Genomic DNA, 24,615 nt, shown 5'->3' with positions numbered 1-24,615 from the left:
AACAGATTTTAGGAAATAATTTTATTTTGGGCTCTTTACTTTGTATAAAGATGATGTACACGTGGGCATAAAAAGTGTAATTTTGTTTTCTCTCAATATAATATATAGGGCTAGGATTTTAATGACCTTAAAATCACCATAATATGCGCAGAAAAAAAATGCCTTTATGACCTAAAATTTACCAGAATATGCACCATAACGTAAAAAATATAATCTAACAGTATTACCGTATTTTACGGCATAATCGTCGCACTTTTTATACCAAAATTTTCGAAAAAAAATTGTAGGGTGCGACCATTATACGATGAATATTTAATACCAGTATTTGTATTACTCAAAAAATGTATTTATAACTAAATTGTATTTGATACAAATTTAAGATGCACACGTAATACTCGCGTTTATACATCAAAATAATTAAAATAGTCTAAAACAAAATTCATAATTTTTCGCAACAATTCGGCGAACGTTTTTCCAACCTGAAAATAAAAATGAACGTATTAAGTTAATTTGTCATTAATTTGAGTATTAAAGTTAAAATATTACACTTGCAAAAAATTATCGCTTTGTTGTGAAATGCGGACTTACCGGTACGCAATTTATTCAAATCTTCGGTGTCGCTATCGCAGGTTTCGCTATCTGATGCGCCGTCCTTGCCTCTGTTAATACCAGTATCAGATTCTTCGTCTCCCTGCCACACTGCGTCATCTTCGGAACCGTCTAGTGCATTCGAAATCCCAGTCCTTTTGAAGCTCTTGGAGACTAGTTCAGGTGGTATAAGATCCCAACTCTTCTTCACCCACGAGCATAACAAGTCCAAGGGTGGACGCCTGATATTTCCGGCGGGCATCAATTGCTGATCGCCGCTCATCATCCACTCGTTGTAAAATCGACGTAAGTGGTCTTTAAAGGGTTTATTAACACATACGTCTAGTGGCTGCAAAGCAGATGTTAGGCCACCAGGAATGACTATCTGTCGTGTCTTATTTGTAGTGAGAATTTGCTTCACTTCGTTCACGAGGTGACCTCGGAAACTATCTAAAACAAGCAGAGCTGGTTGTTTAACCCAGTCCAGCATGAGTTCTACGTCCATCCAACCCTTTGGTTGCACTCGTACATGAATTCCACGGGGAAACTGTATATTCTTAGGCATCGTTTTCCTCTTGAAAATGATGTAAGGCGGCAACTTTCTCCCGTCAGCTGTAATGGCTAGCATTGCCGTGCATCGCAACTTCTCACTACCGCTGGTTTTCATTAATACACTCCGTGATCCTTTTAGCGCAATAGTGCTGTTGCGAGGCATATCAAAAAAGATTGGAGTCTGATCGGCATTACCGATTTGAGAAAGCAAGTACGAAGTTTCCTTGCGCAAACGTATGACAAATCGGTGAAAATTTACAATCTTGTCCGTGTAATCAGCAGGCAACTTTTGGCTTAGTGTTGTTCTCCTTCGCACTGACAGATTGTGTCGTCGCATGAACCCCTTAATCCACCCACGAGTCGCCTTAAACTGAGTTACCGGTATGTTGTGTTTGCGCGCTACCTCCTGTCCCTTAATTTGTAACATTTCATATGATACACTGCAGCCATTGTTATGTATTTCACTGACGTACCTAAACACTTCTTCGTCAACTATAGGAAACTTCCCTGTTTTAGGACCTCTAAACACGCGTCTAGAAGGGTTTGTGCTTTTTAGCTTGTTTTTTACTTTCCGCCAGTCACGCACCAACTTTTCACTCACAGAAAATTTTCTTTCTGCAGCTCTGTTCCCGTGCTGTTCAGCGAAGGCAATTACGCTTAGCTTGAAGCCCGCAGAATAGTTTCTATATTTACCCATAATCGCTTATAAATGCTTCTTCACACGTTAATGTTTTGCGATATAAATGACTTTCCGTAATTGTTCACTATTAAAACAAATTATTTCTGCAAACACCCAAAACACAAATTAAAAACTTAAATTCTCACGCACACATGTCTACAGTAATCACGTAAATCTGAAACAAATAAATGCATCTGTGATCTGTCCATTCCAGAGCAGCCAATACTGTTAGGCAGCAAGGAAGCATGCAACAATTTATCAGTTTAGCTCGTTGGTTGCGACACACTACTGCGCTTGCGCAAAGCTCGCAAACTGGAGCTCTAGCTAGCGCGGTGTAGATCTACTGTATAGTTGACTGTATTCCGAGACGTCAGTAACAAACATTCATTTTTTTCAATTTCTTTTAAACATACGGTAATTAGGTTAATATTTCTTCTGAGTTATTGATGATTTTACATTACATTACTGACGAGTATATAAAATAAAACTTTAATAGCATTGGATAATAATTATCTTGACTGCTTGGATAAAAGTTTTCATCCCATGCCCGGACACTTATGACGTAGTTGTAAGATAAGAGTCTAGCGATGACAACTGAGACATCGTAAATAATTCGGCTGAATAATTCCGTATAAATCTGCGTTATCGTCTTGGATTTCACTTCGTGCGCAATAACACAGGAGCCGGCCCCATGGTGTAGGGGTAGCGTGCTTGCCTCTTACACGGAGGCCTCGGGTTCAATTCACGGCCGGGTCAGGGAATTTTACCTGTATCTGAGGGCTGGGTCGAGGTCCATTCAACCTACCTAGCCGGTATTTCCTGGCGACGTTGCCGATAAGCGATAACTTACAGCCTTACGTATTTCAAATGGGAACTCATAATATGTAGGTGGTGAATAAATAGTACACTGACTCGCGACCACGTTGTCAAACTGCCGATAGCCTACCGGTAAGCATAATATGTAGGTGGTGAATAAATAGTACACTGTCTCGCGACCACGTTGTCAAACTGCCGATAGTCTACCGGTAAGCCATGCGTCATACATATACCGGTATTATTTATTTATACGTTGTGCAACATGTCGCAAACGTGACTGTGTTGCCAAATTGCCCATAAACCATACACGTATTTAAATTGTGCATTCATGTGCAACTTACGTTGCAGTTCCATTTACCTTTTAACCAGATTAGTGAACAAAATTTGGACGTGCGACGATTATGTAATTAAAGGTTTAAAGTCCGATTTTTGTATTGAAAATAAAGGATGCGACGATTACGCGGTGGCGACGATTATGCCGTGAAATACGGTATATTTGAGGTAAAATTCCAGTTGTAAAATCAATTAATAAGTCAGTTTATGACAACGAACCATTTATTTATGAATGAAATGCACAAGAGAAGTTAAACTATGCAATTTGATATTGTAGTGTGCTTCTTATTTTATTAAAATTGTCAGTACATAGTTAACGCATGCTGCGCTTATTTTCATGTGCTTCTGTATATTCAGTTTATGAGCCCTGAGTTGCAATATACAATAAATACCTTGTACAAATTTTCCAAAAAAAAAAAAAAATTTCCTATTTTCAGCCAACAAAGCCTTGTACTTTGAAAAACTTCGTTCTACTTCAGCTGACACAAGAGGAGCATATTTGAAATGAACAGTATCATTTGAATCTAATTCTAAATTATTAAAAGAAAACTTTTCACCCAACAAAATCATTGAAATGGAACACAATATGTGATACCCTTCATTTTTTACTAACACCTTTTCCATTTTCTTTGATACTTCTTGCCCCACTTTACCACAAACAACGTTCTATCTTTTTCACTAGTTCTATTTGCTTCATTAGTGGCACTTCTGATTGCTGTAAAGCAGTTATAGTAGCAGGAAGAAAACGAAAATTTGATTTGATGTATGAAAGTTGACCTGACATGTCAGAATTAGACATTAATTCCTGGGCTAGTCCAATTGAAGCGGCTTTACTGCTATCAAATGAATCAATGATACTTTTCACAACATTGACGTTCTGGCAGTAATAGTTGCAGGATTCAATCCAGGATCCCCATCTTGTCAAAATTGGGAAGGCAGCAAGGTAATGTCTGGAGCTAGCAACTTGAATGAAGCAACACGTGAAGGTGCTTTCAAGAAGACCTTCTTGAGACACCGAATCAGTTTATCAACCTCACTGAATTGACTATGAATCTCTTCTGCAACTCTGTGTAAGGCGTGAGCTAAACAAGTCACATGCACAATTTTACTATATAATACTTTTAGTGATTTGGCAGCTTTCACCATATAAGGCGCAGTATCTGTTACGAAGAGCAGTACATTGTCATGCTGAATGCCTTCGGTCCATATGGAATGCATAGATCTGTGAAACAGTTTACTAATGGTAGAAAAATTGACTTTTTCTAAATGTTCACAGTTTATTAGAAATGTTTCACTTGGACCATCTTCTCCCGAAGTCCCCACAATGACATTCGCAAAATATCTTCCCATAGAGTCCGTAGTTTCGTCAATTGATACCCATATTTTCTTATTTGCAACCCGTTGTCTGATTTCTTGCATAGTATTTTCGTAGCTTCGGCTGATGTAGATCTTTCTTAAAATGAAAGGATCAGGAAGAGATTTGCCGGTGTATTTTTCTAAGAATTCGCAAAATTTTGGATGATTCAGCTTATTTAAGGGAATGTTGGCACAAAGAAAGGCTGTACAAACTTCTTCACAAAATGGTGAATAAGATTGGTGAGATTCTCCTAGGAGCATTTGCTCTAGTGTCTTTCCATTTTCAATTCGTTGTACTCCAAGTTTGTGTTTTTCTGTTGCCACATACTGCTGAATGTTAAATGACTCCTCCGCAGTTACTCTTCCATCGCACAGTTTACAATACAGTATTTTACCATCACTTGAGAACACTTTCTCACCATATTGAGATACAAACTATTGTAATTTTACTCGAATACTTTGCTCACTTTAGTCTTTTTTTCCTTCTATATTACACAGAACACACACTTCCGACTTCAACAAAATTCAATAACCTCTGAGACACACCAGATTACGAAGGACAGGCTTAAGTAGCTACCTGCTCACTGTTGCGCAAGGGTAAAGTCCATATTGTGAATTCCACAAAATGCGATGTGTAATTCTGAGAAATACAACAACTCAATTGAACACGGAAGAAACTGAATGAAAAAAGGTCTTTACTATTTGAAAGAGTGAAAATATGACGAATATGACCATTTACTATCTAAAAGATGCTCTATCACATAGAAATGACCATTTATGCCTAAATATGACTTAACAAAATACTATCATTCGATTACTTTTTACATAACAAGCATTTATATATATATCTAAGGAACTTATCAGTAGGGACCTGAAAAATTAGCATCTATTTGTTTCAAAATTAGCATCTACTTTTTCCTAAAGTAGCATCTCTTTTTCCAAAATTAGCATCAATTTACAAAGTTAAAATAATCGCACGGTATTATTAATTTTAACGATTCCAAGTTTAGGAAGCGCAATTATTGTCCTTGGTTCACACACTATACAAATTCATTATTCATACGAAATCATTGTCTACTTCGGCATTGCTGTTTTTCAAATTGCACCATCTGTCTGTAACCACTGTGTTGTAATGAGACAACACGCACTCGCTATCTACATTGTTTGTTGGGGTCCACAGCAACTCAAGACAGTATTTAGCAAATATGCTGAACTCTGTCTGAACTGCAGTTGATGGCATGACATCACATTTTTCACTTTCTTTCATCTGGGTTTGAATTGCATGTTTCAGAGAACAGTAACCAGACCAGATATCATTTCGTGAGAGATCTGTTACTCCAAACAATTTCTCAAGCTCATCTAATTTATCAGTGTTATTCAAAATTATATTTTTTGAATACAAAGCTTGAGAAATTGACACAAAATGCTTATGGTTGGGGTCTTTCGATTTCAATGTGGCTAGCTTGCACTGTGAAGAATGAGCAGCTTTGACAAATGTGTCTCTACATGCCGCCTGCTGTAGAGGAGTGAGCTTAATCAAAGCATCATTAGTTGCCTCACAAATTAAGGTAAAACTGGCATCAAAGTTATGCAGTTTGGGTAAAGGAGATGAGAGGTAGGATACAGAGACCTTTCAAGTTCAGTAAGGAGGTCAACCAATCCAGCTGCAGGATCTGTGACAAAAACCATGTGGGAGTGAAGCCTATTCACTTCTCGGTCACTCAGATCAGTCAGGTACTGAATACCACATTTGTTGATGTCTTTCATGTCAGACATCTTGAAAAATGTAACATCAGTAAAGTAAGCACTGAAATAGAAGGCAGCCTGAACCAGTTATTCCATTGAGTTTTGACAGGTGCAGGAAAAGGCTTTGCTTCGTTTGAAGCACCATACTTTGATGTTAAGAATTTTAAATAATTATATTTTTGCTTTCTTGTGTTCAAAAATGCAGACTACCATCGCAACCACATGATTTAAATCTGTGATCACTGCGACCCAACTGTTGCCAACCAAGTTGATCTTATGTGCCCAGCACTGTACATGCATTAAGTGATCCCTTATGACCACACTTAATGTTTCATAACACTGGGTCATGCACGGGGCACTGTCACTAACAAACACTTTAACTGCATCATATGGTAAACTATAACCGAGCAGAGCTTCTAAAACAGCACGAGAACAGTTTGTAGCATTTCCTGCATCAAGATAGTTCACAGAAACAACGTGCAGCTCTCTTTTCGATCCGGGTGGGACTTGGAATATGATGATAAAAACAGAACGGCCCATTCTATCTGTAGTTTCATCACAGAGTATGTTGATGTTCTTCCCCACTAAGAGTCTCTGCTGTTCTTTTCTGGTGGTCAGATGCAACTTCTAGAAGGGAAGAAAGACCTCAAATTATAAGAAAATAATTTAAAATTACTGGATCAATTGGGTATGGGTAATATAGTTCGATATGGAAATTGCACTCGCATTCGGTATCCTTCAATTTTGCGCGTGGTTTCGATGTCGCAATACCTAAACTGTACCCGATCAATGAAATCGAAACTTACCTGGTAAATATACTTTACGTAGAGTTCTCACACATGGCAGCTCTTCATTTGAAAACTCAGTAATCCAGGCTCTTAGCTCTTTGCTTTCCAGCTTTTCCAGAGGTATATTTGCTTTGGAAATACTTCAACTGTGCGTTTCGAGAAGTTATCTCTGGAAATTTTTCGTCATTTACAACTATCTAACTGTGTAAGCACAGAAGATTGCTTTCTTTGAGACGTACTAGCAGCAGGGGTTGAACTTTCATTATCACGTCACTTACCCACGTGTTTTTCAGATTTAACATGTTTCACAATGCTGTCTTTTTTTTCCCACCCAACTCGGCAATTACAATAGTTGCAAAACACTGTCGCTGAATCTGTGGCATATAAACCATCCTTTGTATATTGCTGAGCTCTTTCGTGAGCAGTTTTTGTCTTGCGCCCCATAACCTAAACGATCACTCGACTTTCTACTCTTCACTAGTTTCAGTTTTGAACAACAGGAAAACAACGCTGCGTCTCTCTCGTTATTTCCGTGACACTTGATTTACATTTCGATAATAATTGATACAGATCTTATTCCCCTTGCTATTCCCATTGTAAATATCGATTAAAGTCAGCAAGCAGCAATCGATCGGCTACTTTTCTTCATTGATTGGAATGGCCAAAAATTTATGCATCATATTTTTATTATTTCTGACAATTTTGCCAAAATACGTTGTTTTCGCCAGTAAAATAGCATATTTTTGCACTTCTATTAATGCTTAAAAATGATTTTAATCAACATTAGAATTTCCGTAGTCTTGGATTCACTACAAGATTCAAAAAATTGCATTTATCGCAAATGCGATTTTTTCAGGTTCCTACTTATCATTATCAGTCTTACCAAAAAATATGTGCTCCATCATGAAAATCCTAGCCCTATTTAATATTGAACATAAATGTAGGATTTTCCATTTGCATTTAGGTTTATAAAGAACCAATATTTATAACCATTTTAAGCTAATCACCCCACTGATAAATTAAAAATTGGCCCTGAAAATGGTTTTCCGTGGTTTCCCATTTTCACACCAGGCAAATGCTGGGGCTGTACCTTAATTAAGGCCACGGCCGCTTCCTTCCAACTCCTAGGCCTTTCCTATCCTATCGTCGCCATAAGACCTATCTGTGTCGGTGCGACGTAAAGCCCCTAGCAAAAAAAAAAAAAAATTAAAAATTGAGGATTCTACAATTTTTTTTACATACGAATGAAAAAACTCAGCACTGAGGTACCAAACAGTCAGCTGGTAACTCTGCAATTAAAAGGTTAAGCAAAGATATGAAACTTGCAAACAGTTCTGAACTTAACACAGTACACTTCATAATTTAAATATTTCACAGTTTAAGTGAAACAGACTGGCCTCAGTTCTGTAATCATTTCATATGCTGACAGCTGTCAATCAACTCACGTGGATTCTGGGTTTGGGCCTAACAAGTGTGTTTTCCCAGTTACTGAAACTCAAGTTCGCTATCTTGAAGACTGTTCAAAGAACAAATTATCAGGCGGCCAGGAGTTTGGACCTTTTCTTAGCTTCGCAAGAACTACAGTTCCATTTCCAGCTCAGCATGATTCTGCACTGCTTTTCTCTTCTAGCCAGGCAGCATTCCATCATCCTTAAACATAACTTTTTGAAAATACATGAGCTCTAACATGGTATTTTGAATTTGAATTAAGCAGTTCAGTATTCATATAAAAATGAACTTTCAATGTTGTAACAGTGTTACAAAATGTTGATACAGATTGTATATTCAGTTATGAGTACCACCCTTGTAAGAAGCATTAGGGTAGCCATTGTGAGTTCAGCTGTAGAAGAGAAAGTATGTTTTGCTGAAGTTTCTGTCGTGGAGTGTCTGGTAACAAAAATCATGCTGCAGTTTGTAGACTTTCACAGCCCTTAGCCCTACCATACGCTGCATTACATATTTGTCACAGGAAGTGTTAGAACAAAAATTCATGACTTTCTTCTTATAAACATGTACATTCACTACATTATGTTGAAAGTAATTATTGTATGTTTACATAAGAAGCTCTGAAATAAAAATAAAAAATTGAAGTACATGACAAACTAATGAAAATTATCATGCATATTAGCAACTCAGTTTTACCATTCAATTGCTTGTGTTAATCCTTGGTTACCTATGAGTAAACCATTGCAATAATTTTTGTTTTTATTCTAATACTAGCTGATGTACCCATGCTTCGCTATGGAATTTTACATTGTATACAGAATTCTAGGTTAGGTATTGTACGTGTTTGAGCAAGATTGTATTAAATTGCATAGCTCTGAACGTTACCCTAGAAACGTGACGGGGAAGTCACCCAACGTCTTCTCTCATATGAAGACTGAGTTAGGGAATTTTCATTGTAATGGTAGGTCTGCTTGCCTACCACCAGTCACAATCAGGTTGGGGAGTTTTCATTATAATGGTACAAACTCATTCTCCACCTACATTTTTACATCCTCAGAAAGACTGTCTTAGTAGTTTTCCCAACTGAAATGAACATACGTCATTACAATGACGTCAGTAGGAATGGCGCAATTAAATGCAATGCTCGAAATACTTGATCAAATGAAAAACCACACATTTTCTCACTTTTGAGGAACAGAAGAATGCTGCCGATCTAACAGTCCAAAGTTCCAGAGCTGGAATGATCAAAGCCGCAGACAGCCGTGATCCATGAACTCTCTTCGTCTTTTTTCGGTGGGGAGAGGGTCGAATAGTGGAGACTCCCAGGGCAAAAACTATGCCCTTTTACTAATCTGTTTCCTAGGAGTACCCGATGAGTCGGAAAATCTTAATTGACTACACTGGCGGCGGAAAAATCTATCTGACTTGGAGGCAAATTTTTCCTCCACGCCAGAGGAGAAACCCCCCTTCACTGCTAATTTGGAATAAAATGAATGTAGAATTTAATAAAAGTGAAGAGGAAGAAGTTTTTCTTAAGAAAAGGCTCTTTTCAGGGTTGAATTTTGAGTTATTTAGTGAATTGCGGTGCTATAATTTGGAATAGGCCTAAATTGTTATTCTAGACCAGGCCACACTACTACTACTACTACTACTACTACTACTACTACTACTACTACTACTACTACTAAGCCTCTGCCGTAAGTATGCACCCTGCTCATTCAAAACAGCGCGTCACTGTAGGGATCGAATAGCTGGAATACTATAATGAACCAGTGCGTTTCGTATCAGATGTATCAGAAAATGTATGAACCAGAGGAATGGCATGCTAAAGAAGAAAGTTCTCTAACTCCCCAGCTATTTACCGCCAATATTCAGTCAGACTGTTATACTCGGTTCGCAGCAGTAATCCCATCTATCGGAGTTGAGAGGCAGCATAAGAGACAAAGAACATCACAACAAACAATGGTCAACGTAATGTTATTGTTGATCAATCTGAAATACCACTCTTTCCATAGTCGGTACGGTAAAACTAAGTAGAACATAAATGATCAGAAATTGTATTCTCTATAACTTTTGTTATGTAGTTCTTTCCGATAGGACCATTAACATAGGTATTTAAAAATTACATATTAAGCGCCTTCCTCTAAACTACAATTTCATCCACGGTGAATAAATTTGTTTATAGCTTAGACTGTTGTTTCATATTCCCTGACACTATGTACCGATTTTCATTAAATTCTGTTAACCCATTTTCTCTTGTCTTGGCGTTGATATGGACTTAGCAACAAAATTACAAATTCATGAATATTTGTGTTATTATAGCCGGTACAGTAAACATGTATAAGAGATAAATGGTCGGAAATTTAATTCTATATAACTTTGATAATGTAGTATTTATCGATACGACCACTAATAATATAAATATTTGAGAATTCAATTTTAGGCCTTCCAGTAAACTACCATTTCACTCAGCATGAATAAAATGATTTATAGCCTATATTGTAGTGGTTCATTCTCCGACTATGCATACCAATTTTCATTGAGATAGGACCACTAATAACGTAAATATTTAAGAATTAAGTTTTTGGCTTTCTCTTAAATTACCATTTTACTCGGCGCGAATAAAATTATTTATAGCCTAGATTGTAGAGACTTATACTCCGACTTTGAGTACCAATTTTCATTAATATAGGACCACTAATAACATAAATATTTGAAAATTAAATGTTAGGCCTTCCCCTAAACTACCATTTCTATCAGCGTGAATAAAATTATTTATAGCCTAGATTGTAGAGACTTATACTCCGACTTTGAATACCAATTTTCATTAATATGGGACCACTAATAACAAAAATATTTGAAAATTAAATGTTAGGCCTTCCCCTAAACTACCATTTCTTTCAGCGTGAATAAAATTATTTGTGGCCTAGATTGTAGCGACTTATACCCCGACTTCGCATACCAATTTTCATTAAATTATCCTTAGCCGTTTTCTAGTGATGCGTGTACATACATTCATACAGACAGACAGAAATTACAGAAAAGTAAAAAATGCATTTCCTTGATACTGGGGACATATCCGATAAGAAATACCATTCTTTTCGAATTCTGAGCAATGTACAGACAAAAGTCTTATTATATATATGAGGGTTGGGGCAAAAGTCATGGCAACTATTTTTTTTTTTTTTTTTCTTGAAGATACCAGTCCGGTTGGAAAATGTGACATATAGACGAAAGGACAAGGTGTTAACTACATGTATGGACAATGAATAGCACTGAAATATCGTAACACACTAATTTATTACGGTAGTATATAGAGCAATATGGCCTTCCTGGTGCAAAAGAATGACAACACAGTACACATAAAGTTGACATGACTATCCTGGGCCTAAAGACCCTCAAAGTAGTCCCCTGCTACTGACACCACATGTTGCCAATGATGTGGGGGGCGCTGAATACCATCTGCCTCAGCATTTGCCGCACCATGTGTGAATCGGATCACCTTTTGGCGCACAGCATTAGCAATGTCCTCTCGTGTTGCAAACCGCCTACCACGTAGTGGTTCCGTAATCTTTTGAATGAGATCAAAGTCACAGGGCGAAATGTCGGGAGAGTACGGTGGGTGCTCCAATTCTTCCCATCTCCAATGTCGCAGTAGCTGCCCTACACACTCAGCTTTATGTGGTTTTGCATTGTCATGCAGGATTATTGCACTGTCCACAAGATCCGGACGTTTCTCCCGAATGCCACGTCGTACCTCACCAGGAAGTCCCTGTAGTACTGTGCGGTCACTGTTCTGCCATGTGGAACAAAGTGGCAAACAATGACCCCTGACATCATACGCGATGATCACCATCAATTTGACTGGGGAAGGATTCTGACGGACCTTCTGCCTCCTTGGGGTGATCCAGCATGTCGTCACTCTGCGGACTGACGTTTCAGCTCGGGTTCGTATGCTCTGGCCCAAAATTCATCGATGGCGATTATTCGTGATAAGAATTGATCGCCTTCCTCTTGCCAGCGTGCAAGGTGGTCGGAGCATATTGCATAGCGCACCCACCTTTGAACTTCCGTCACCGCGATGTGATTTTGCGCAGTTGCAGCTCATTACGAAATATCCTGTGGACGGTGCGTTTCTCGATGCCACTTGCTCTTTCTAACTCCAGCAGTGTCCATCGTCTGTCTTCATCCAGGAGCTGCTCAATGACGGCACGTGCCACGTCGGTCCGCACACTGACAGGTTGTCCTGAACATTGCTCATCACTGGTTGACACACGTCCTTGCTGAAACTTTCCTACCCACCGTGCAGGCATTATTCCCAAGGGCTCGAGGAACCATACCTACATTTTTGTCAACTTCTGCAATACCTTTGGGCTGAATAGAGATTTTATCTATAACATCGCGATTACCACACTCAAGAAGTCCATCATGATCTTCAAGAACCATGCTTGCGGACCTCAAATAGATGTTTGACGTGCCTCACTCGATTGCCTGCATTCGGCATCATGCGATCACATTGTCTATTATATCCACGTCCATTATTGTTGTTAAGGTACTCTTTGTCTTTGGGCAATCTGCAGCTGTTGCAGGAAGATTGTATAATAATAACTGTGACATTCCATCTCATTTCTCTCTCGGAGAACGGTTATTTTTATGTAAGCGCGCTGCTCAACATGGGTTACTCCCATCTCGCATGGCACTCACCAACTGACTGATTTCACAGCCCTAGCTGTGCTACTACCAGCTACCACAGAGCCATCTGTTCTGCATACACACTATGCCTGCAGAACTTCCACACGACACATATACGTTTGTGATCCGTTCACATATTTACGAGAAAAAACTGATTGCCATGACTTTTGCCCCAATCCTCATAGATTGAAATACTTGCATTTCTAATTGTACTCATAGGCTGAGTTTAAAAACATTGAAAGAAGTTTCTTTTTTTTTTAAGTCATCCATTCTTCTCACGATTCTGTGGCAGATGTGTCCTAGTGGATAGTAATAGAGAAGGTCAACACTTGGACCCCCTGTATCTTCAAATGTATTCTATTGTTATAAATATTTTATGTCAAATATGAAACAATGTAAATGGTATAAATTGAACAAAAGGGAATAAGCTGATGTTACGGAAATTCTTCGTACCAGTAATGAAGCACAATTACTGTGGGTATTACAAGGTTAAGGAGCTGAAAATCAGCAGGATGGTTGCGTTTCAAACTGTTAGGAGGTTCACCGAGGTTGGCGCCATTGATGGCCACACGGGGCAGGGACGAGCACACACTGCAAGGACAAGGAGGCTGGTTCAAGCAATGGTGACTCATATTTGGTGATATCCTGTTAGAAATCAGTGTGTGAAGGCTTGCGAGACGAACATTTGTAATTTAATTTTGTCGGGTGACAATCGAGTGCACCACCAGAGATCTTTCACATACCAACAACAAAGACATGGACAGCCCAGATATTCGATTGCCTTTCAAAGATTGACCATCAGAGCTGGAGTCAAAGCTACAAACTAGGGGTCATAAACCAGACACCGTGGATGTAGCTTGTGTATGTATGTTTAGTCCTCAGTCCAAAGGCTGGTCGGATCCTCAACAGCTCCGCCAGAAGCTGTCGTAGATGGCCTAGGCATCACTGAAGAGGCGTACTATGGAAATGAGGTGTGAGGTAGTTTCCCGTTGCTTTCCTCAGTGAGCCAGAAGTTGCTATTACATATCAGTCTGCTAAGCCCACTGGAATGCATGCACCAACCGACCCTATGAGCAACATTTTCACACCATTCATAGCAGGGACTGGCTGCATAAGGAATGGCATTACTAGCATCACTCATACCTCGGTCACTTTCATTTTGTCCAAACCAAGGATGAAGCTGAGACAGACGAATGAAAGTGACAAAATTGCTCTAGCTCATACCAGAAGACATAGTACACTGTAAACACTAGGTCCCGCCAGCAAAGGCATGGATGCAGCTTATGTGTGAAGTAAAAGTGAATAACATGATTATGATTTGTCCAAAGAATGGAAAAACTGACCAAGTTGGCTGTGCAATTAGGGGTGCACAGCTGTGAGCTTGCATTCGGGAGATAGTGGGTTTGAACCACACTGTCGGCAGCCCTGAAGATGGTTTTCCGTGGTTTCCCTTTTTTCACAGCAGGCAAATGCTGGGGCTGTACCTTAATTTTGTTTTGCTATTGGCTTTACGTCGCACGGACACAGATAGGTCTTATGGCGACAATGGGATAGGAAAGGTCTAGGAGTAGGAAGGAAGCGGCCGTGGCCTTCATTAAGGTACAGCCCCAGCATTTGCCTGGTGTAAAAATGGGAAACCATGGAAAACCATCTTCAGGGCTGCCGACAGTGTGATTCAAACCCACTATCCCCCGGATGCAAGCTCACATCCGCGCGCCTCTAACCGCACGGCCAACTCACCCGGTGTGTACCTTAATTAAGGCCACGGCCACTTCCTTCCTACTCCTAGCATTTTCCTATCTCATTGTCACCATAAGACCTATCTGTGTCAGTGCGACTTAAAGATTTAAAAAAATGGAGAATTGGAATTTCTACTGTACTATATTAATGGTTTTGTCTTTTGATGCTGACATTTCTAAAATTCACTACATGATTTGCATTACAGGCTAAGGAGAAGAACATGGAGAAGTTTTCGAGAGTACCAAAGATGGAAGGTGCAAGTTTAGATGAACCAGGTGTTGATCCTGACTTGGATGATTTGGACATTCTGTTGGAGGATTGTCCTATAAATTCTGATAATGATGAGTGTTCGGACCCTGAACTTGAAGAAGATGAAGAGTTTGAAGGAACAAAGGTAATGATAGCTTTGTTTCTCTTAACTGTGGAACAATCCTAGTATGGATTTTGTGGATTTCCAATGTAATGTAAGGTAATGTGTGCTACTTTAAAAAAAAAAAAAATTGTTTTGTTTCTCCCTTTTCCCATCTTACTATCCTACACTTCCCACATCAAGTCTGAAGATGACTCATGATGGCCCCTCAGTGAATGCAGAAACCTGCCTTCCTAATGAAGCTGGAAAGGAGAAATGGGCTTCTTGGAGTTGAGAAGAAATGGTTGAAGAATTGGGATTGATTAGGGGAGAGCCGATCTATTTAATGGAGATTGTATACCTGCCAACTTTCCCGATTTAGGCGGGAGACTCCCGATTTTCGAGAGTTTTTCCCGCCTCTTGATTATTCTATTATTTCTCCCGATTTTAGCTTTTTTTGGTGAACATAAAACATTTGTTTTCACATCCCGCCATTTCAGTTTTTTACACCTGTGGCCGGAAGTCCTTCGCTCATTGGCCGCTTTCAAATGAAATATCGACGTTTATTAATGTGAGAAATGTGCGCGAATGTGCGATCTTTATTGAAACCTGTATATCGATTGTCAATCTCTCGTTCTCGCGTACTCTGTTCGTGTTCGTTCGCATCAGTCTAGTCGATTCCATTCTCTTTGGTCAATTCCAGAGACTAGTCGCTAGATATTGAGTCTTACCAAATACAGTACTGTATTTGGTCTTACTTAGTAACTTAATGACAGAATTTCAATGATAACGACTACTGACTTTTCTAGAGATTTCAGGAGCCATTTGGAGACAATTTTGACTAATTTTAATTTATCTCAATATAAATAAAATAAGAGTTTTGTCTTTACATTGCTCAGAATTTAAAAAGAAAGATATTTCCGTATCGGTCATGACCATAGTAACAAGGGGAAATGCACGTTTTAATTTTTCGTAATTTCTGTCTGTATGTTTGTATGTACGTACGCACGCTTATCACGAGAAAACGGCTGAAGAGAATTTACAATCTAGGCCATACATAATTTTATTCACGCTGAGTGAAATGGTAGTTTAGGGGAAGGCCTAAAATGTATTTCTCAAATATGTAAGTTGTTATTGGCCATATCGATTATACTGCATAATTAAAGTTGTATATTATTAAATTTCCTATCAATTATGTCTTATACATTTTTACTGTACTGGCTATAGAGAGATATTCATGAATTTGGATATTTTTTGCTAAGTCCATATCAGCATCGAGGTACGAGAAAATGTGTGAACAGAATTTTATGTAAAGTCGGGGAATATGGAACTACAGTCTGCACTACAAATAATTTTATTCATTCTGTTCAAAATGGTAGTTTAGGGGAAGGTGCCAAAATTTAATTTTTAATTACCTGTCTTACTGGTCATATTGAAAAGTACTACATAACAAAAGTTATAGAGAATACAATTGCCGATTATTTATGTCTTATTCAGTTTTGTAAGAGACAGTTGTCATGACTGATCCGTATTGAAACTGACTTGAGCAAATTATCACAAAAATAATTTATTCTATTATCACCACCTATTCCGTACAAGCCACATGCTTCGTGGATGAAATCTCCATAATACTGTATACACTTCTCAGGGACATGTTTCGCCCCTTGTTAGGTAACCTGAAACATTATCTATTCATACATGGATTACAATGAAAAATATGTTACACATTAATGAGAAAAAAGTCATGAAGGAACGATTGCTTGAATAATAATACAAGAGGGAGTCATGAAAAAAAAAGGACGACTCACTTTACATTAGATCTTCTAATATCACAGAATTGGAAGAAAACTAAATGTGAAGGCCTCCAATATAGAAAGCTCATAAAATTGATCAACAAGAACATTACATTGACCATTGTTTGTTGTGATGTGCTTTGTTTATTCTCCTGCCATGGGGGATTACTGCTGTGTATCGAGTATAACAGCCTGCCTGAATATTGGCGGGAAGTAGCTGGGGAGTGGAGAGTTAGATCTCTCTCTTCTTTAGTATGCCATTCCTCTGGTTCATAAATTTTCTGATACTGCTGGTATGTAACACACTGGATAATCATAGTATTCCAGCTATTTGATCCCTACTCTGAAGCAGTGTTTAGAATGAGCAGTGTGCACACTTAAATGGAATAATTACACAGGAGTGTTCGCGATTGTCTGCAGCCTGGTCATTCAAGCTCTGAAACTTTGAAATGTTAGATCGACACCGTAGTACTTCTTACACGTTATAATTCTCATGTTAGGTCCGTATTGAAATGTACGTAAATACAAAGTATGTTACAAGTGTTATTATATTATACAAAGAATATTATATATACAAAGAATAGGTGGATATAAAAATAATAACACTTGTAACATACTTTGTATTTACCGTAGTACTTTGCGATAAAAGTGAGAAAGTGTGCTGTTTTCATTTGATTGAAGATATCATATGACAGCATTTCTCTTAATCACGACATTCATACTGGTGGCATTGTAATGATCTATGTTGACTTCAGTTGGGAAAACTATAAGGGCAGTCTTTCTGAGAATTCCGTGGCGAAGCTCAGGGTACATCAGCTAGTTATTTGATATAAACAGTATTGCGTTTCGCATAATCGCACGGGCGCTTGATGCAATATATTAATCTATGCATTTGCTAAGTGATGGCATGTAAGTGCATGAGTTCATACTATTTTCAGTAGGCTTGTCAGAGACCGATCATCTCACTCACATACTTTCTGTGAGGGAATAGAGATGTGTAATTTTTAGCCTTGTAGCCGTGTATAGGAACAGTAGGGCTTTGAGACAATAAGTATTATAAATATATCGTGGTACTGTATTGCGCAAGATATGTAGAATGAGCAGTTTTGACCAATTGTATCTCCTGATTTTTCCTGATTTTCAAATCAAAATCTCCTGATTTTTGGTTTTGTAAAGTTGGCAGGTATGAGATGTAGAGATTGTCTTTTTATTTTCATGTTTGTTCTTGTCTCTTTCTGTTGCTGCCACTTTCAGCACTAACCTTACATTTTGTTTATCCTATTATGATTCTTCCTTTCAGTTATTAACAAATAACATGATTAATAGTACCCCCATAAGAAATGCAACAGTTTCTTTCATATTGGAAGATATCATGAATGTGAGATATCTTGGATGTCATAATCCTACAGTTGTTATAGTAGTAGTGGTAGTATGGATCAGCCCATTGATATAATTGCACTCAGCCATACCAGAAACTACTACTAGTTTATGTCCAGTGCTTTGTAATCCAGTTTTGTCACCAGGTACAGTAGCGTGCTAAATCTTTGACGGCTGTTAGACAAGGCGGTCAGTCCTTGGTGGTTCAGTGGTTTCTTTTGCTTTATTTTCTTTCTGTTTTGATCAAAAGGCCCCTGTGAACGATTAACATAGTTTCTGCTCTGAATTCGCCCTATTGTTTTCACATTTGAAGCACCAGCAAATTTGTCTCTAAAATGAATTGTGTCCCATTGACAACTGTTCTCAGTTCACTACTTGCCTGCTGTCTACCAACTGCAATAAACAAACACTAGTTCTTCCTCATCCAAGAGCAATCGTATTGTAAAAAATGCACCAAATTATATTACTACTGGTTGGTAGTTATACTCCATTCTAGTATAGTCTGTTTGCTGTTTAAAAAATGAAATTATCACTCTGCACCTCCAGCCTGGTACCACCTCCAACAGGCTGTTGTTTACTGCCTTCACAGCACTTGAGCTTAGTAACAAATTATTTAACTCCGTATTTTGCATTTGCTTTTGTACTTACAGAATAATTTAGCAATTAAGCATCTGGTTTTTAAATTTGTGTGAAATAACTGCAGTAGTTTTGTTTTCAAATACTTTTCTTTCAGAAAGAGATGTGATCTGGGTATCTTTAGATCATGCGTAGCTGTGAGCTTGCATTTGGGAGTTGATGGGTTCGAATCCCACTGTCAACAGTCCTGAAAATAGTTTGCTGTGGTTTCCCATTTTCACACCAGGCAAACGCTACAGCTGTACCTTAATTAAGGCCGCAGCCACTACCTCCCCAGTCCTAGCCCTTCTCCGACCTTGCATTGCCAAAAAACTTCAGTGTGTTAGTGCGACGTTGAACTACATTTTTTAGATCACTCGGGCCACTCACTGTTCATAGTATGCAGAAGTTAGTTTATGTTAGAAGACTGTTAAAAAGGAAGCTGTGTGCTTTCCTTCACACAGCAGATTTCACAATTCCCCAGCACTGGACAGGCACGTTTTCTCTTCTTTCTTGATGTTATAAGCTTCCCTATCATAGGTTATTCTTTCCAATTGCTCTATTCAGCCAATGCTGATATGATTGTAAACTGAGATGTTAATTCCACATGTTTGTTTACAGCTCCAGTCAGATACTTCTCCACAAATTTCCCTTTTCTCTCCTCTTTAACTGCTTGCCTTGTTCCTGTTAGAAATAGCACTTGAATTAACTTCTATTTTACACTCTTTAACTTAGCTCTAAACACAAAAATGGCAGCAAGGTGATGTACATCATCACGTTTAATACTTAAAAGTTTATCTCTTTAACCTTCATCAATAGTTTGGGGTTTCTGTGACTGCCTGAAAATTCCAAATGTGTAAATCAGTCCATTCCTGCTACTTTAAAATGTGAGCATGCACCTATTTTCTGGCAGACAGATTGTGTAAACAATAAATGGAATGACTACTATAGTTTACTGTCTGAATTTTTCAGCACTTATTTTTGAAATGTTTCAGGTCTACTTCTGTAGTCGCACCCACTCCCAGCTGGCCCAGTTTGTTGGTGAGGTGCAGCGAAGTCCGTATGGCAAAGATATTCGTCTGGTATCTCTTGCTTCCCGACAGAACTACTGTATCAACGAAGCTGTACAGAAACTCCGCAATATGTCGCTTATCAATGAAAGGTGCACAAATTGACATGCTTTCACTTTTTTCAAGGGTTTTGAGTTTTGTGAATGACAAACTTTGATGGTTTTCCAGAATGTTAGGCCTCATAGATATTTTTAAAGTATCAGTGTTCCAGGGGCACTATGGTAGCTCTAGTCAAGATTAGACTGATGGGTGCCTGTACTTTTATAGCATCTGAAGCCTAGGTGTTAGTGCCATCTTCGTCTTCCTTCTCTTTCGGATTGGTGATTCTAAGCCCTGCACGGTGTGTCCCAGTGTCCCAGTGCATTCAGTCTTCTGGCAATGAGTAACAGTTGCTGAGCTTTGCTAATCTGTAGGCCCTTTTCTTTCTTTTTGAAACAGATGTCATGCTTCATTGTTTCAGTAGCTTCGTAGTAGAGATGACATACTGGTGGGTGGTAGCCAGAACAGTTGTTTCCTCAAATGTTACTTTATGATTGAAAGTGGGAGCATGCCTCACTAACGAAGAATTTCAGTCCAGATTTTCTGGTTGGATGAGACAACAGTGACGCTTCCTTTCAACCTGGAGTTAACACTGCTTTTGGTGGTTGTTGTATAAACCTTTCTGCATGCTGGAGAGAGGGTCCTTAGCCGAATATAACTGGTGGAGTGTTTTCTTTGTTGTAAAGGCGGTCTTGATGTTGAAATGTGTTAAACCTTGCCGATCCTGTCTGTAATCACTTAGAAGTTTCTCTGCTTTACTCTCTTCAAATCATGGATGAGACTCAACAGCCCTCTTGATCTCAGTTTTGGTGTATCCATTAGCTTGTGAAACTAGGGCGAGATGTCCACTTTATAGATCTCACTGATGGAATCTCTTAACTCACTCAAAGAGCATCCTCATCGCCCATGGTGGTGATGGGAGTCCTTATTGAGATAGCGGTTGGTGTACGTAGGCTTCCTGTACACTGTGTGCACTAGACGGCAGCCTTCCCTCTTCACAAGCACATCCAAGAATGGAAATTCTCCCTCCTCTTCTCTCTTCATTGTGAACTGGATTTTGGCACAGATGCTGTTGAGATGCTGGAGAAACTTGAGCAGTTTATCTTCTGCATGTGGCTGTAACGGAAGTGTTTATTGACATAACGTTACCATCATAGGTTATGAATTTCATTATGGTCCGTATTGACAGTTGATCACTATCAAAGGGTTGGTGTCCATACCAAGTGCACACAATTTACGAGGCACAATATCACGTAGCAGGCAGTGTGTGGAGAGGCAGAATCCGCGAACACTGGCAGTGCCGACAGTTGGCGGAAAAGCTTGGCTCATATAATCAATTTGTATGCACCGAACAATATTGGCAATGCCGATGAAACTGCATTGTTTTTTTTTAAATGCCAAGCCCAAACGGACTTATGGTTTTAAAGGAGAGAAGTGCCAGCCAGGAAATCTTACAAGGGTGGGGGTCATTGTACTGTGTTGCAATGCACACGGAAGCGAGAGACTTCCTCCCTCGTCATGGGAAAGTTTGATAAGCCACGATGTTTTCAAGGGCATTGTGGACTTTCGATGCAAGTACAAGGCATTTAAAAAATGCAAACAGTACAGTAATCCAAAAAATACATTTGCCTAGTGGAGCCAGCATCATTTATCCTCTTCTTTGAAGCGTGTGTTTCCTTCTTTCATTGCATGAGGTTATGTTAGTCAGTGATTTATTCAAGTGCATTATTTGAATAATATAAATGCACCTTGTGGGATATATTTTGGAAATAGGTTTGTTTTTTTTTTTTTTTTTTTTTTTTTTTTTTTTTTTTTTTTTTTTTTTTTTTTTTTTTTTTTTTTCCCGTGGCAATTGAAAGGTTTAAACTGTGAATCAAGGTGATTGCATGCATTAATGGGTCTTCGAATACTTTGTGACGCGACAAGGGTTGGCATTTCTGAATTACGAGAGAAGTGCCATGGCAGAAAGTCGTGCAAAGATAGTCTCACTGTACTGTGTTGTAATGCAGATGGAAGTAAGAGACTTTCTCCCCTCGTCATAGGAAAGTTTGATATGCCACGATCTTTAAGGGCATCGGGTACTTTCCGTGCAAGTACAGGCCATCTAAAATGCATACAGTGCAGTAATCGAATGAATAAAGCACTTGCACAGGCAAGCTAGCATAGTTTTCTCGTCTTTGAATTATGCTTTTATTTTCTTTCATTGTCTGAGGTTATGTTAGTCAGTGAGTTATCCAAGTGCGTTATTTGAATACTTGTAAATGCTCTGTAAGTGTAGTTTTTTTTTTTTTACCATAGCTTATGAAAAGTTTAAACTGTGATTCAAGGTTAATTGCAAGCAATCATGGGTCTTACAATATTTTGTGATGCGGCAAGGATTGGCATTTCTGAATTATGAGTCGGCGGTTAATTCAAAATCACATAATTTGAAGTCCGATTTTTGCATCCCAACGACATCGAATTAACGTTTTACTGTAGTATTTTAAGAAACCTCTGGTAATAATCGTTATCAATTCTTTTTTATTTACCATAGTTATATCTCGGCTCAACCCTAACCTCTGTGTAATGTCACCTTTTGTTTTCATCTTGGGTTAGCATGCATTCCTCCTTATAATGTTTTTTTTATTCCTCTTAAAAATGTGTGTACATTGTTGGCTGTATCCTGTTCTCCTCATTATATTGAAGTTGCCCAAGTTCAAAGGAACTACCACAAGCTGGCTTGTCACCAACTGCGTCAAAATCCACGCTGAGTTTTCACAGGTTGGTTTGAGCAGTGGTATGGATACTCCAAATCTTGAAAAGCACTGCCGTTACAGGCCCTAGTTTGTGTATATCCTTTTTTAATTCTTTTTTTAGGATGGCTCTAGTTCTTGCCATACCATTTCTTATCCTATACTGGCCATGGTTGTGAGGTGCAAGTTGGCTTATTTCAGTCCAGTAGTATCAACTCTTACTGCCAGTACTGGTTCTGGAGGGTGCTTAGTTTAGCCAAATACAGTAGAGACAATACACGACACTTACGGATTTCGCCTTGCTAAAATGGGAGACAATTCGACGGTGGCGCTCCTAGTGACTTGACCTGAACAAATCGCGCTAAATTCAAATATCAATGGAAATGTATATACGGAAATGGATAAATAAATTACGTCTAGAAAGAAAGTGGTATTGAGATATTAACTTCGAAGTTTCTAAAGCAATTCTGGATAAATGATTGAAGAATTATTTAAAAGTTTATTATTCAAAGACTGACATTAGACATATAAACAAGGTGTGAAATGGACTGCTGTGAAATGGCTTGATCTTTCATTTATGCATTACTTTTTTAGCTTTAGCATACCTGCCTGAAATCTTACGGTTGGATTTGCCTTTTTTCCTCATTTAAAAACAATGTATCATCACATTAAGACATTTGTCAATAAAAATATCGGCACATTCCTTACACATATGATTCAATGAATTAACATTTAATAGCTGGACAATTTTCCTCTTAACATGAAGCCTACTAACAGAAAGAAAATCTATAAAATCCCGGCTTTAATCTGAGAAGAGGGATAAAAGAAAGAAAAGTTTGAAAATGTTGTCGATAGTGATACTTTGAGGAATATTTACGTACAATTAGAGTAAGAATGTAACATACCCTTGGCTGTATACTCGAGGATTTTTAAAGTCGCTGGCCTGGAAATGATCTGAACAGATCTTATAATTCTTATACAAGCGTAACGTCCCTTCTTTCTTGTACACTTTATCCAAATCGCTACTGTGACATTTCACAACCCACAGATCACACCTACAACAACACATCAGTATTGAAGGTTAACTGCTGCACTATACAATAAAATATGCGTATTATATTTTAAGCCCGTTAAAACATGGGTCGAGCAGGTCAGAAGATTATGAAGTACTATAAAAATCTCTGTCACTGGAAGAATATATATGCAAACACTATATTACTTACATGTTCTTGTCACGAGGGAACCTGAAGAACGAGCACGCATTTTTTCTCTACTACGTAATCACTGCAGCCAAACACAGCACATACCTTTCCCCTCATGTTGAGAGGAGATATCAAGGAATGGCACACGCTACTATTTAATTATGTCAACTCACTGAAAACGCATAAATAACACCAAAAACTTCACACAAAAATACACGTGCTCTTATGACAAAATCAGTACCGTTCAGGTCTATCCGCTAGAGTGAGCTCCAATAGCTGTCCCTCGATATCTCGCTCAGTGTCGTGTATTGTCTCTACTGTATTTGGTTTAGCTGTTGCAGGTTTGAAACTATTCACGAAACTCTTTTGTGACCTGAGACGTTGCCAAACTGCATGACAAACATACTCACTCACAGAAAAATATAGTGCCAAAGCTGTATTTCGCACAGTTGCTGCATGTGTTTTCCAGGTGGATCATGATTACATCATAAGTATGGTGTTCCTTGCTCTAACCTTCATGTTGCTGTGCTGAGTGGCTCAGACGGTTGAGGCGATGGCCTTCTGACCCCAACTTGGCAGGTTCGATCCTGGCTTAGTCTGGTGGTATTCGAAAGTGCTCAAATACGTCAACCTTGTGTCGGTAGATTTACTGGCATGTAAAAGAACTCCTGTGAGACTAAATTCCGCCACCTCGGCGTCTCT

At 38.7% G+C, this 24,615-nt stretch overlaps 1 protein-coding gene across 3 annotated transcripts in view; it reads left to right on the top strand.

The window, feature by feature from the left end:
* Positions 1–24,615, top strand: part of LOC136883240 (ATP-dependent DNA helicase DDX11) — a 153,319-nt gene that overhangs the window by 40,265 nt on the left and 88,439 nt on the right. For all 3 annotated transcript variants that reach the window (XM_067155448.2, XM_067155446.2, XM_067155447.2), the window contains 2 exons: positions 14,942–15,130; positions 19,866–20,032. In XM_067155448.2, coding sequence (XP_067011549.2) covers positions 14,942–15,130; positions 19,866–20,032 — 356 coding nt within the window. The remainder of the gene's footprint in view (positions 1–14,941; positions 15,131–19,865; positions 20,033–24,615) is intronic.

This window comes from Anabrus simplex, chromosome 11 (genome assembly GCF_040414725.1).
Source record: "Anabrus simplex isolate iqAnaSimp1 chromosome 11, ASM4041472v1, whole genome shotgun sequence".
NCBI lineage: Eukaryota > Metazoa > Arthropoda > Insecta > Orthoptera > Tettigoniidae > Anabrus > Anabrus simplex.
Note: the sequence above shows the minus strand (reverse complement) of the source record. Positions and strands in the feature narration are given on the sequence as shown.